This window comes from Eublepharis macularius, chromosome 18, assembly GCF_028583425.1.
Source record: "Eublepharis macularius isolate TG4126 chromosome 18, MPM_Emac_v1.0, whole genome shotgun sequence".
Taxonomy (NCBI): domain Eukaryota; kingdom Metazoa; phylum Chordata; class Lepidosauria; order Squamata; family Eublepharidae; genus Eublepharis; species Eublepharis macularius.
The window spans coordinates 3,269,861-3,285,173 of NC_072807.1; the positions used below are offsets into that span (position 1 = coordinate 3,269,861).

At 45.7% G+C, this 15,313-nt stretch overlaps 1 protein-coding gene across 1 annotated transcript in view; it reads right to left on the reverse strand.

Moving 5' to 3' along the window:
- Positions 1-14,883, reverse strand: part of USF3 (upstream transcription factor family member 3) — a 32,059-nt gene extending 17,176 nt beyond the window's left edge. The window contains exons 1-2 of the mRNA XM_055003088.1: positions 14,825-14,883; positions 1,378-1,439 (exon numbers count right to left, since the gene is read on the reverse strand). Coding sequence (XP_054859063.1) covers positions 1,378-1,439; positions 14,825-14,875 — 113 coding nt within the window. The 5' untranslated portion in view covers positions 14,876-14,883. The remainder of the gene's footprint in view (positions 1-1,377; positions 1,440-14,824) is intronic.
- Positions 14,884-15,313: the final 430 nt, after the last annotated feature.

Here is a 15,313-nt window from a genome sequence, read left to right on the forward strand (position 1 = left end):
AAGGAAGACTCACAGAAAGGATGAGGCGGAGCATCTACCCTCAAGACCTTCTGGTGAGAGTTTAAGACAGAATATAGTTACCTTTTTAAACTACCAGTTTTTAAACTATGCGTTTCAATTAATTTAATTTACAGGGACCGTGGCTTATCCCTAGGTGGTGGGTAGCTCTCCCAAAGTAGGAGCGGCTGCAGAGAAGACGACAGCAGCTGCTGCAAGCGAGGTGGCTCCAAACAGAGCCCAGACAGTGGTGGCAGCCACCAAGCTGGGTCGAGAAGCAATCCAACCTATTTCGCTGGCCAAGGCCTGGCCAAGGCAGGGCCAAGGCCATGAGCTGGGAGACGCCAGAAAGCCCCAGCCAGTCAGAAGCCTTCAGTGGGAACTGGCCCAGCACGCCAAGCTGGAACCTGTGTCCCATCACCCCTTGGGGGACTGGCAAGTCCGGTGAGAGGTCAGGGATGCCAACGGTGCCTATGCAAGACGTGATGCCCTATTTTGGAAGATGAGGGAGGGCAGCTGAGGAGGATGACCACGAGCCCGCTCTCTGCTGGAAGGGGAGGTCATGAGGAGAGGAGGATGAGATGTATCACCTCTCCTCTCAGTCTGAGGCTTTGGGAGAAAGGGGGACATGTGAAGCAGACAGACAGGAGGAGGAGGAGGGCAGAGGAAGGGCAGGCACTCTCATCATCTGAGGCAGGATGATGACCCAAGCCACAGACCTTCCCCCACATCATGACTTGGGTGCCCCACCACGTGACATTCAACTAGTATGTCTGTATTTGATTGTCATCACCTGCCTTGAGTCCTGAAAGTATCAGGAGAAAGGCAAAGCATACAAATGTCCCAAAGGTTCCTGCTGCAGAAAGAAAACCCAGTTCCTGCTTTATCAGGAAAGGTGCATGTGCACGTGACAGTTGGTGATGTCACAAGCACGGTTCAACAGACATCTGTTGCACAGTCTCCCTAAAAGGACCATTAGCCCAGCGGCACAGGAGAGACTGGCTGGAGGAAAAAAACTGTGGTACATCAGCAGCCTCCAAAGCAAAGCGGGAGCGCTAGAAAAACAAGCATGCGGCTTGAACAGCCACTGCAGGAAAGATGCCTGTGGATGTCGTTGTAGAGCTAGCTCAACGCTATAAAACAGAATTGTTTGTACAGATTCCCATTAACAAAAGTAACCAGTTGGACAAACATAACGGCTCGCTCAGCAGTCTGGAACTACAACCCAGGGGAACTGCTTTCACCAAGATTCACTCAGATTTTGGCAGCCACTCATCTCTAAAAGCTAAACATGCTGGATGAGAAAAGCCACCAATGGAAGAAAGAATAAAAGAGATTCTCAGAAGCATTTTCCTGCGGCGATCAGACACGTCTATTTACCGGTGAGGCTTCTTCAGAGGAGTTTTCTCAGTCATCTCTGGCATGATTTGAGAGAGAAGGATCTAAGGAGAGAAAAAGAAATTAGTATCAAGTATAAATGCTCCAGTGTGTATCTGAAAACCCCGACTCAAAGCAACTCTCACTTGTTTCTTGCAGCACTGGACCCAGCACAAAGTTTTGGGTGGGACTTGCGTGAGCAAAACCCCAAGAAAAAGCCCATGGCCACTGCTCACAATAAATCAAACGCATTGTATTCCCCGCTTGCATTTCCACAAGATCTTGTGCAGCCAATTTCTAGGCACTACGATATATAAGAATGGCTACACCACTGGCAGGGACAGATGGGCCATTTAACTTACAGAGAAATTTCCTGGTGGAACTCTGCCCTAGGGGGCTGCTGGTGGCCCGGGACAGGCAGAGCCAAGCCCCAGAAAACTTCCCTGTCCTCTCAAAGGGCACTCGGCTCAGCCCTCTCATCAGCCACGGCAGTTGGCGCCAGCTCACAAATTGCCTCCTCCTGCAGTGCTTCCAGATGATGCAGGGAGTGAGCCAATGTCCTTTACTGGTCCCACTGAGCTCAGTGACACTTGCAGTGACCCTCCAGGGGCTGCTCAGCTTGCTCAAGGGCTATTTTCGCTTTCCAGTCCACTCCTGACTACAGCAGTTCTCAGCCTGTGGAGTTCTGCAGCCTGAACTGCTCAGAGATGCGCCTTCTCAGCAGAGGGTGTTTGAGCCCTTTCAAATGTTCTGATTTGGAAGTCCCTGGAAGTGAAACCAGGAAGGAAATCTACTACATATCACAGTTTCCCTAGAGCTGATACGTCTGAAGGTTACCTATAATATGGTAGGAAAATGGAATTGTTCAGAAAGGGCAGTAATTTATGGCACTGTTTCTTGTATTTATTTGTTTTTTACTGCCCTGTTTTCCAATTTCTGTAATCCACTTTTTGCATTTGTTATACTGTTTTTACTGCAGCAGCCCTAATACCCCAGATTAACCTGATCTTGTTGGAGCTTGGAAGCTCAGCAGGGCTGGAACTTAGATGAGAGATGGCTGAGGAAGTCTTGGGATGGGAGGAGCCCTGCTCTGCAGAGAAAGGCAAGGGCAAACACCTCTGCTCCCCTCTAGCCCTGAAAACTCACAAGTTGGAACTTCATGGGGTCACCATGAGTCACTTAGTTGCAACTCAACAGCACACTTTACTTTTATACTGCATCTGAGCAGTGGTTCTCGAAAGCTGACAATGCATCTGACAAAGAGAGCTGTGGTTCTCAAAAGCTTATGCTACAATAAAGTGGCTTAGTCTTAAAGGTGCTGCTGGACTCTTTACTATTTTGCAACTACAGACTAACACGGCTAACTCCTCTGTACCTTTATACTGTTTTTATTGCTATTTTGCCTAGCTGAATTTCAGTTTTCTTAAGTGTCTTATATTGTTCCTATTCCAGTGATACAAAATTTGTAATCAGCCTTCAGTCTCAGCAAGAACGGCAGATTATATAACACATAAAAAAAGCAAATTAAACAGCTGTAGAGCACAGAAAATGCAAATGGAAAAGAGATTTGCATGCCCCTTAAGTATGCTTTCCCACTCATTTTAAAATTAGCAAAGATGGACCTGAAACACTCAGGTGGTAAGATGAGGCTCTTTCTCCTGAGAGTAAGCACCACTGCACAACTCACTTCTGTGTATGGGATCAGGCTCTATTACTATCAAATGTTACTCTGAGTAAAACAAAAGCATTACAATTCAAGAAAGTAACACTACAGACCAGCAAGACCATGTCGTAAAGATATAATTAAAGTCACAGATCTTTAATTTTTAAAAAAATTATTAAGCCATATCATCTAATACAACCTTATACATAACATTACGGGAAAGCAATCATTCTATCTATATTTAAATTTCCTGACTATTCCAACAACCAAGAAACAAGGTCCAGTTCTGTTGGAAGGGTCTGAGGAATGTCTTCCCAATCCAAATGATTTTTTTCAAGAAGCTTGTCCATTAAAGCAGTATCTGGAGTCTTGTTACATTACTTTGGAACAGATCTTTAACAACATGATGCTAACTGAAGAGAACATTTCCCATGTCCAGCAAACACATGGAAATACCAAGATTGATGCTCGGGGACTGACTGAAATGCATATTAGTGGATCCCAAGTACCACAGATAAGAGGAAAGTAATTCCAATATGAATTTAGTTTTAAAAAATGATTTTGAACACACTGATTTCCTTTTGGAGATTAGTTGTTCCTTGACAGAGCAGGTGCTTTTTAATCCTTAATCCTTGGCATCTCCTGTCAAAAAGGATCTCACGTAGCAGATAAAGAGGCATATTGTTTCTATGTTCTTGCAAGCCAGTAACATTTTACCTGTTCACACGCTCTGAGTGAGAAGAGCCAACATTCACTCTCGGTATAAAGCAGTTTATATACCTATGCTGAGGCCTACGATGCACCCAAGTTAAATTTTTGAGATTCTGAATCCAAAGACAGCAATTCAAGCAGCAACAATTTTTTTGTGCTCGATCAGTGACACTCACTCAGCAGCTTAGGAGCCACACGTGGCTCCCTGACATGCCACTTGCGGCTCTTCTGAGCACGGTTCCCCAATATGGCACCTGCCCCCCATGTTTCAGGAAAGCAGGCAAGGGCCTTGGCTGGCGGGGCTTGTGGCTGACAGGTGGTTTCCACCTTGAAATAGCTGCTGGTGGAGGAAAGGGCAAGCTTGTGAACCTTCCTGAGGTGTAAGCCTCCGGGCAGTAAATATGGCTGTTTGGTTGATGTCAACTGCAAACGTGCCTCTCTGCTAGTCGTAAAGTGAATACCATAGTGCCGGATCTTTACGGTTTCCTCAAAGTTGCTCTGTGTGAATTTTTTTTGATGAAATGACTTGACAATCACACATGATCAAAGCAGATAATATGACTGGGAGAGGACAGGCGCAACTGAGAACTTTTTATTTCCTCACAATTTTTTTCGCAAATAAGATGCCTCAGACAGTCATATAACCCAACGAAGCCTACATTGTAATATAGTTCAGTGATCAGCAAGGGAGCATCAAATGCCAGATGGATTAGGAAAGAAGGGGGGAGGGGCTCGTATCTTCCTATTACACAAAATGCAGTTCAGTTAAGTAAGGGATTTTAATTTTATTATTTTAATTAATTATTTATTTTATGTCCACCTTTCTCACTGAGACTCAAGGTGGATTACATAGACTGAGTCACTACAGCCAGTTTCAGAGACACTTTAATAAACAATGCACTTGGGTATATAAAATTCAAATTTGCAAAGATTTAAAACCAGCAGGAATCCAATACATAATTGAAGAAATGCTGAAGCAGAGTTCTAAGTCTGACATATTAAACAACACAGAAACTACCCAGTAAATTATACTTACAGCAAGAGACTGTTTGTAGGAGTAAAGTCCATAGTCCCTATCACTTTATTAATGCATCTCTTTGAGACCACTTCCGAATAGTACAGCCCTATATGAGTAAAAAGCCCTCTTGAATAATTCAGTTTTGCATATTTTGCAGAAAGCCAAGACAGTGGGAGCTTTCCTGACCTCTTCAGGTAGACCATTCCATAAGGTAGGGGCTAGCACAGAGAATATGCGTGTACAGGCAGTTGATGACTTTGCCCATGTTCAAGATGGCACCTGCAGAAGGCCCTGTTCAGATGAACAAAGCTGGCATGGTAGAACAGAGGGAGAGAAATGCTCTCATAGATATGATGGATAAAGGCCATGAAGAACTTTGTATGTGATTGCAAGTATCTTGAATTGAGCCCAATAACTGATAGGTGGCCAGTAGAGTGACTGCAGAACGGGAGTAATATTCATGCTCCTTCTGGCTCCCAATAATAACTGAGCTGCAGCATTCTGCACCAACTAGACAGAAGGGAGACCTATGTACAGTGTATTACAGTAGTCAAGTTACAACGGCACAGATTCAGGTAGCCAGATCAGCCATGTCAAGGTAGTGTCAGCTGCTTAGTATCACCTGTCATACCCAGCAACACCCTGCTGTTATGATTAATTGTAGTCTAATGCTTTTTGTCATGGTTATGGTTACATGCTGCTGCTGCTGCTGCTGCTGCTAATAATAATAATAATAGAGATCTGGCAATAGAAATCACTCGACTATGGATGAAGAATACAACAGTAGTCCCCATTGTCAGCAAGGCACTGGGAACTATTTCGAAAAACTTCACAACTTATATGGAAAAACTGCAGCTTTCTGATATAACACCTACAGAACTGCAAAAGACGGCGTTACTTGGAACAGCGTACGTTTTACGCCGATACCTGGCTGATACTTAGGTCTCTGGTGGAAACTTGTATCAGCTCAGCAATGCCAATCAATGATAACATGTGATCTTTATTACTGATTGTGTTGTGTGAAATTTGAATGATTGATGATGATGATGATGATGATAACTGCGCTTACATACCGCTCTTCGAGACAGATTAGTGCCTCACCAGAGCAGTGAACAAGTTAGTGTTATTATTATCCTCACAACACAGCTGGGGAGTTGGGGCTGAGAGGAGTGGCTTACCCGAGGCCACCCGCTGAGCTCATGGCAGTAGTGGGATTTGAACTAGTATAGTGCTGTTTCGCAGCCGAACCACTTAACCACTGTGCTACAGCAGCTTTGACTGGACTGCAAATGTTACTCGCTTTGTCTTTCAAACCCGCGATGTGAAACTATGCAAGGGAGGCATTTGTTCCTGCAGTTATCTGTACGCTTCTCTGAACTACACCAGACACCAGGACCTTGAAAATCCCCATGCATCAGTTCTGCTGTTTTCCCGCTTAGACGTTTTCCCGCTGAGCCTAGCTGACCGTCAGACTTGGGGGGTGAGGAGGATCTTAGGATTTGCCTGTGCTTTGACAGCCTATATATGTTTGATGCTTGCATGTGAACGTTCTCCCTGGCAAAGATGGAGTAAGCTCATGATACTGGCAGCTTTTCAATAAAGTTCTTTTACTGCTTGCAGTGAAGTTTTTTGAGAGTTGCTTGGCAGATCCTTACAGACAGGAGACTATTTTCCAGGCTATACTAAGTTTATAGAAAGCATTTTTGCAGCTGTCTTAACTTGCTTTTCTAGCAGTAGCACTGGATCCAGTATAACCCTTAGGCTCTTAACTGAATCTGCAAGAGTCAGATAAACTCCATCAAAAGTGGAGAGTACAATGTCCTTCAAGATCTCTGCCTTCCCAACCGGTATTACTTCCATCTTGCCTGGGTTCAGTTTCAATTTGTTGAAACTGCCCATTTGCCCACAGCTGTCAGGCAGCAACTCTAGATCTGTATTGCATTCTGCAGTGATTTGGATGTTGAGATATAGAGTTAAGTATCATCTGCATGACAGGACACTTCGGAGGGCTTTCCTTCATAGACTCGCCATAGGTCGGAGGGGATTTGACAGCACATAACATATACATCATCTGCATATTGATCAAATTCCACAGCTACAAATGAGTTCTTCTAAAAGCTTATATAGACATTGAATAACATGGGGGATAGGACTGTTCCCTGTGGAAGTTATCCAAGAAGACCTGGAGTTAGTCAACTATTGTTCTCTCAGTCACGTTGCCCAGGAAGAGCAGATTGGAGACTGGGCGATAATTGGCCTCATCACTTTTGTCTAGGGATGATTTTTTTAATTAGCAGATGGATAACTACTTGTTTAACTGGCTGAGGGAAGGTGCCCTGAATTAGTGACTTTATGGTAAGACTCAAGGGTTTATTTATATAGTCCTTACATGATTTTAGCAGCCAAGATGGAAGGATGGGCACAAGTAGTGGCCTTCACAGATGCCAGAATCCTGTCAATATCCATTATTGTAATTGGGTCAAAATAGTCCATACATGAACCAGATGGTGCACTGAGCATTTCTTCATTCTCACCTATATTACTGCTGTCACACAGATCAGAGAGTGTTCGTGCTATTTTACTGGCAAAAAAAGTTTGTGAGGGCATCACATCTAACTGTCTTCTTGAGATTGTAAAGATTAACATTTAGGAGTTAGAAGATGTTGAGATACCTTGAACAATTAGGATGGTCACAAACTAAGCTGATGCAACAGTTGCAGATGAAGCTCTCATCACCACTTCACAGGTCTTCCAATGGGCTCTGTCAGTTTCAGCGAGAATTTTCTGCCAGCATCTTTCTAGACGTCTTCCAGCCCTCTTTACGTTAAATCACAGGGCGGGCTTCTGTTCCAAGTTCTGCAAAAGTCGGTGAGGAAGAATTCTGTCAACTGCTTCGAGGAGCTTCACATTCCAAGCTCCTACTACAGCCTCCACAGAACATGTGTTTGGAAACCTGAAGTCCTCAGGGGCATTTTGGAATCTAGAAGGATCCAAGAGACTTTGTGGGTGAACCATTTTAATTGGTCCCTCTTTTTGCAGGGTGATGGGGCCATATTCACTTTTGCCTTCAGTAGATAATTGTTCAGGTCATATCTGCAACCACATAAGAAGACCTTCCTTCAAAAGCTCAGTGCAAAATACTGTCCAAGGTGTGGCCTCTTTCATGGAGCCTGTCACTATTTGAGAGAGGCCCAGGGCCACCAGGGAAGCTTAAGTTCTTGGGCCAGCCCTGACATGGAGCATTCAGCATTGATGTTGAAGTCTGCCAGAACAATCACTCTAGGTGACTCCAACATCGCATTTGAGATCATCTCCAACAACTCAGAAAGGACGCATACTGGGGAACTGGATGGTTGGTAAACAAGCAGAATATTTAATCTATCTTTAGTTCCCAGCTAAAGGAACATACAGTTAATGCCAGCTATAGTTTGTACTATAAGTCTGTAGAAGCTGGACTCATGAAAAATAACAGCAATCCTTCCTTGGCCACCACTGTGAGGTTGGTCTAGGACCGCATTAGCCAGGTGGAGTTAGCTGGGACAGTTATTTCAAGCATAAAACAGAATAATGAAGTGGGGGTCTAAAAAGCAGCACTGTGTAATCCTGTGCATCTTTTTGTATGTGTCAAACACACACACTACCCATTTTACTGGAGGACATCTGGACCAAGTTCTCACTGAGGTGGTACATTCACACCTGAGCCATACTACTTTAGACTGCTCACATCACGGAATACTCAAAAATCACTGCATACAGAGAATTAGCAAGTCAGGGAGAAGGGTTCCACACCAGCCTCACCTTCTTCCTCACATGCTGGGGGGAGGGGGATACAGGAACTATGCACAATGTGGGGTGTTTAACAGAGAAGCATTCAGTCATTATGGGAGCTAAATCTGACAGTCTGAGGTAGCCCAGAGACAAGATCACCACTTCAGAGAGAACTGAGTCTCAGACTCCTATCTGCCAATATTATGGGCTCTTGCTTTTATGCACCACAAAAGCAGAACTATCTAAGTAGAAGAGAATACGACTTGCGTGGGCTGTGGAGTCATCCACAGCAATTCTGATCCGCTAAGAGACCTTCAGATACGTATCTGAAGAAGTGAGCTGTGGCTCACAAAAGCTCCTACCCTACCACAAACTTTGTTAGTCTTATAGGTGCTACTGGACTCTTGCTCTTTTCTACTGCTACACACAGACTAACATGGCCATGTATCTTGATTATAGCAATATAGCTACTATTAATTTTTTTTTTTAGCTGACCACTCTCTGGGGTGGCAGGTGATGGTGGCCACAAGAGGGAAACATGAAGAATATTCCTGTGCGGACTCTGCATTATCGCTACTAGTGACTCTGCATTCACAGCCACAATGAGCACACAATGGGAAATTGTGCCTGTGGTGATGTGGCCTCAGACACCCAGAAGAAAAGAATCTTTGAGAGTGGCAGTCACCTTGAAGTGTCAGAAGCAGCCCCACAGAAATTGTGTTTTAGGAAGCCACCTTGCAGAACCTACTCGTTTTGCTAACTGGCTTAGAGAAAAATATCCAGTCCTTGGAACAGAGGCTTAACATCTGGAAACGGGCAGAGGAAACTTGTCTGTCACCCCACCTGGGTGGTAAATAACATCCCATTAAGACTCTATTCAAAGGACAGGGATTTTTCTCCAGGCCAGCTGGCACCCCTGGACTCTTCCTGATCAACAGGCCAGGAAGAAACCAAAGCTTCACAGTCCTAGTGCAGTAATAACCCACCGTCATGCACCACAAAACAAAATGATCAATCCCATAACCTAAATTTGCTTACCCCAAAACATGTGCTGCTGGCTTATTTCTAAGCAAGCAAGTTTAGGAATGTAGTCTCTAATGTTTTTGCATGTAAAGAAATCTGAGTATTTTATTTCTGCTTGCTAATATGGAGTTTTTAAAGTTGCTGCTGTGAGCTTAAATGGAGGCCTCTGAGGAAAGGAGAAGGGGAGGCTGGATGGGTGAGTGGAGTGTGATCTGATTAGGTGGCAGCTGTACCCAGGGGCACGGGGCAGAATGAACTGCAGTTTTTAGTCAATACTGAGGGAAAGCTTTTCAGTCAGCTTTTGTGTATCTTAGAAAGAGGTTATTTTAGTTGTCAGCCAAACTGTGTGGAGCCTGACAGAGTGTGTGTCTGTGTTTTTCTGACAGAAAGTAGTTATTCTTCCAAGTTCAATGAAACTGTGTATTTCTGAGATCACCTGGATTAATTTTTGTGTATCTGAGAGAGATTATTCTATCGGGGTCAGTCAAACCGTGTGAGAAGCCCTGGGGGAATCTATGTCTGTGTGGATGTAGAAAGAGTTTATGCTATTGGTGAAGACCTGTGCGGAAAATTACTTTGGGTGACTGAGTCTGTGAATATACCTTTAAGAAGATATAATTATACCTGGAACTGCCAAGCTTAAGAACTATTTTGAAATCAATACACTTATCAAAACGCTTAGGTACCTATAAATAAATTGTACTTTTGTTTTAAGAAAAAAGATTTTTTTTTTACCTCATGGCCATCCTTACATACTGACTGTTCTGTCAAACTACCATCTGTAAAAGCTGAGAGCCTAATTCTACGTCAAGCAAACTGTGTGTACACCTGGGGCAGTCTGTGTCTATCAGGGAGGAGAGATCCAGAGGAGGTAGCCGTGTTAGTCTGTAGTTGCAAAATATTAAAGAGTCCAGTAGCATCTTTAAGACTAACCAAGTTTATTGTAGCATAAGTGGTTCTTGAAAGCTTAAGATACAATAAAGTTAGTCTTAGAGAGAGAAGAGAGAGAGATTCATCTGTCTAGGTCAGGCAAACTGTGTGGGAAGAAGGCCTGAGGGAATCGATGTCTGTGCGGATGCAGAAAGAGTTTATGCTGCTGGTGAAGAACTGTGTGGGAAATTACTTTGGGTGACTGAGAGTGCAATCCTAAAATCATTTTCCTGGGATTAAGCCCCATTTGAATAGACCTGAGTGAGATTCTGAGTAGACCTGTTTAGGATTGCTCTCTTACAGTGAAATCCTAAGCAGAGTTACTCCAGTCTAAGCCCACTGATTTCAATGGGCTTAGACTGGAGTAATTCTGCTTAGGATTTCACTGTTAGTCTGTGAAAGTACCTTTAAGAAGATATAATTATATTTGAAACTGCTAAACTTAAGAACTATTCTGAAACCAATATGGTTATCAAAAGTCAGCAACCATTATTACACTTATGTACTTACAAATATATTCTACTTTTATCTAAGAAAAAAAGATCCTTTTTAACCTCACAACCACCTTCACATGCTGACCATTCTGTCCAACTACCATGTCTAATAAATTGATGTTTCCAATAGCATCAATTATGCAGAAGAGATCAAAGGTGAAAGCCTTTGGAAGCAGTGGAAACCTTTTGGGGGCAGGCAGCAATGTATTGGTCACACTCATCCAAAAGGGAAGGGGTTCTCGAGATATAAATCTGGGTAAAGCAGAGAACGCTGCATGAGTGGAATTTAAAAACATGGTATTCGTGACCAGAGTCCTCCTGAGGTATAATTTTAAAGTAGAGTAAGGAGGAGATGAATTAATAGACAAAAGGTAAAGGTGTAAAAAGGTTCCAATAGGTTGTCATTTTAGCAAACCATTATAGGGTGATGTATTGTCGAAGGCTTTCACGTCACTGAGAGATCTCTGTCTTTTGGTGCTACACCTCTGAAGATGCCAGCCACAGCTGCTGGCAAAATGTCAGGAACTACAATGCCAAGACCACGGCAATACAGCCCGGAAAACCCACAACAACCATCATTATAGGGTGGTTCAAAACTAAGCATAATATAGCCTATCTCCCTTAACAACTACTACTATGAACATTTAAGAAACTAATTTACATACACAGTCACAGTATAATCCTATGCAGAATTACTCCAGTCTAAACCCACTGAAACAGAGCAATCTGCCTAGGTCTGTACTGCTATTGTATAATCCTAAACTTCTATACTCAGAAGAAAATCCCTTTAAATTCTAATTCCCTAGTTAAGGGTGCTCAGGACTGTTGCCTCAGTATAGCAAAAAGAAAAATAAAGCAAAAAGAAAATATAACGGCACATAGTATGTGTGTATCCTTGCATGAGTGCATATAATACCATAAAGAGGTTGATATAAAATTTGGGACACAAAATAAAATCTGTACATTATTAAAATATTTATACCTTTCCTCAGTTAACCATGGATATATTTAGCCTGAAGATTACAGCAGGACATTTTCCTAACTAGCCAAGAAATAAAATTCTGGTACTCTCCCAACTGGCAAGCACGGAAGCCGGAACCACATTAGTGACGCACAGTAGAAAATCTTTACGTATTGGTACACATCTCTCGTGCTATTGTCAGAAGTGCCTCATGTGCATTAGCTCAATAAACTTTACAAGCCCCTGAAAGGAAGGCCAGGCTCTTCATTACTCACGCATCCATCCTACATTGCCAAGGGCAAACCAAAGAGCTTCTCTGGAACATCCAGTGAATCCACGGCGGAGGCAAAACTAAAAACTGGGGAATTCCCAAGTCACTCCACAACACCAACTTTCCTATCTCATAAAAGCATAATCTCTTTTTTGAGATTATTTCAGATTACGCAGAGGGAGGGGAGAAAAGGAACGCTATGATATGCACGCATAATGAAACCTTCCCACTTGTGTCAATGCGTAAAACAAATGCAGGTACAGGATTCACGCAATCACCTACCCCACGTTCATTGCTTCAGAACTTCTGCATGGACTGGAGTTCTAATTAGGGCACTGAGGCTCTAATTACTGGATTAGGGTTCAGGCCTGACAGCTTCAGCAGGCTTACCAGCAAGGCCAGCTACACCCTGGGCCTGGCTTACACCATCCCAGTCTCTTTTTAAGCAGGGCCCTTTCCTGTAGCCACCTTGTTCACTCCTCTAGTAGTGGCAGGGATACAACGTGAAATATACTGGGAGGACATTACTTTTCCAGTGCATATGATCTACAGATCATATCTTGCAATATTTGGTCAGCCCTCAACAGACTCCATTTGAAATACAAACCCACAGCCTCCAGAATGGCACTAGCTGCCAAGGTTAGTGTCATGTTGCCGATGATAAGACAACAATAACAAACTTCACAAAAGAATTCATTTATACACACACCTTAGGGAAGTATGTGGAATGCCAACTAAACATGCTTACAAGGATTACATGGAAGTGCATGGATAAAGTATACGTGAGACCTTCTCTGTCCGCCTAATCCAGCAACCTGTTCACAACAGCTGTCGGTGAGAGGCCTTCAGAAGGCTTACAACCTTATAATAGTTCTCCTCCTGTTGTACATTCCCTGCATCTGCCATTCAGAGATACAGTGCCTCTGCTCATGGATGCTCCACATAGCGATTGCACTCAGAGACACGCTACCTCTAGACAGGGCTGTAACTTACTAAAATTATAAGGATTCTTTTACCATTTATGTTTCAGCAAACGTTACTAAGGCCAGTGATGAGCACAGGAAAATGTTACTGAGAGCCAAGCAAAAAACTAGATGATCTGCTTGGCTGATACTCCCACCATCACCCTTGGCAGGTATCAGAGGCTGTTTCTGATTAATGTATTAAAAGATAAAATTTGGCACTTTTAAACATAATAATTTTAAATAACAACAAGAACAACATTCAATTTATATACCACCCTTCAGGACAACTTAATACTCACTCAGAGCGATTTACAAAGTGTGTTGTTATTATCCTCACAACAATCACCCTGTGAGGTGGGGGAGGGGGGCTGAGAGAGCTCTGACTGGCCCAAGGTCACCCAGCTGACTTCAAGTGGAGGAGTGGGGAATCAAACCCGGTTCTCCAGATTAGAGTCCTGCGCTCTTAATCGCTATACCAAACAACAAACGGTGTGTTGTTATTATCCTCACAACAATCACCCTGTGGGGGGGGGGGGGGCTGAGAGAGTTCCGAGAGAGCTGTGAGTGACCCAAGGTCTCCCAGCTGGCTTCAAGCGGAGGAGTGGGGAATCAAACCCGGCTCTCCAGATTATAGTCCTGAGGCTCTCAACCACTACACCAAACTGCTTTTAAAAATGGAACTATAAGACTAACAAAACTAGTGGTAGGGTATGAGCTTTCGTGAGCCTCAGTTCACTTCTTCCATGAGCTGTGACTTGCCGAAGCTCCTGCCCTCCCACTAATTCTGTTACTCTTGCAGGTGCTACTGGGCTCTCGCTCCTTTCCACAGCTACCGACAGACTGACACGGCCACGCATGCTTTTAAAGCGGAAACCTGCACGCTCCGGGCAGCCTCCCTTCAGCCAGCACATCCCGAGGTTCAGGGTTCAGCTGCACCGACACACGGAGGTTCCATTTAGGCACCCCGCTCAGAAGTCGACCACCTCGGAGCGTATAGCAACTGCATTCCCCGGCACACTACCTCTATCCACGGAGGCTCTGCTTAAAGTGCCGCACTCAGAGGAGCCACCGTCGCTGCCCGGGGAGGCTCCGTGTAGTTGCCAAATTCAGAGGAACAACAAGAAGGTCCCGCGCCGCGACGGCAGCCAGAGGTACACTGCCCCTGCCCAGGGAGGCTCCGCTCGAGCATCGCATTCAGAGGAGCCGCTGCGCCTGCCCACGGAGGCTCCATCTGGCCGCCAGGTTCCGGCGTCCCGCGCCGCGACGGCAGCCAGAGGTACACTGCCCCTGCCCAGGGAGGCTCCGCTCGAGCATCGCATTCAGAGGAGCCGCTGCGCCTGCCCACGGAGGCTCCATCTGGCCGCCAGGTTCCGGCGTCCCGCGCCGCGATGGCAGCCAGAGGTACACTGCCCCTGCCCAGGGAGGCTCCTCCTGGCCCTCAATCACGCCCGGCCGCTGGCAGGCTGCGTTTCTCCGCCAAGCCCCCCCCCAGCCCGCTGACCTGGGCGAGACCCCCGGGCAGGTCCCCCGCGAGCCCCCTCCGGCGGGTCGACCCGCGCGCCCTGGGCGGGAGGGACCGGGGGGTGCGCGCGGCGTGACGGCGAGGAGGAGGCCCCGCCCCTCCCGGCCCTGACCAGGGGACTCACCGGCGGGGGGCAGGGCGGGCTCAGCAGCTGCAGCCCCACGGCGGGGACCATCCTCCTCCGGGGAGGCCGCTCCGCTCCCTCCGCCCCTTCCCCCGCGCGCCCGACCTATCCCGAGGCACGCAGGAGCGTGCGGCCCCGCCTCCCCGCTCCTCAACCACCAATCGGCAGCCACTCCGCCGCCGGCTTCGGCCAATCGCGGGTCGCGAAGGCGACAGGACGCAGAGGAGGAGGAGGGACCTCGACGCTCCAACGCGATTGACCGGCAAGTTGGGAGTGACGCGAGGAGGGTCAGGCGGCGGCCAAACAGGAAATGCCCGAGCAGCCAATCAGCTGCGGGGAAGCGGGGAAGGTGGGCCTCTTCAAGGCCGAAATGTTCCTAATAGACGCGGCACTTCTATTTTTTAAAAAAATGCATTCCCGTTTCGCGCTGGTGGGAGAGGGCGCAGATGCGGGTTAGGCGACACGTGTGAAAGGAGTCACTCCTGCACG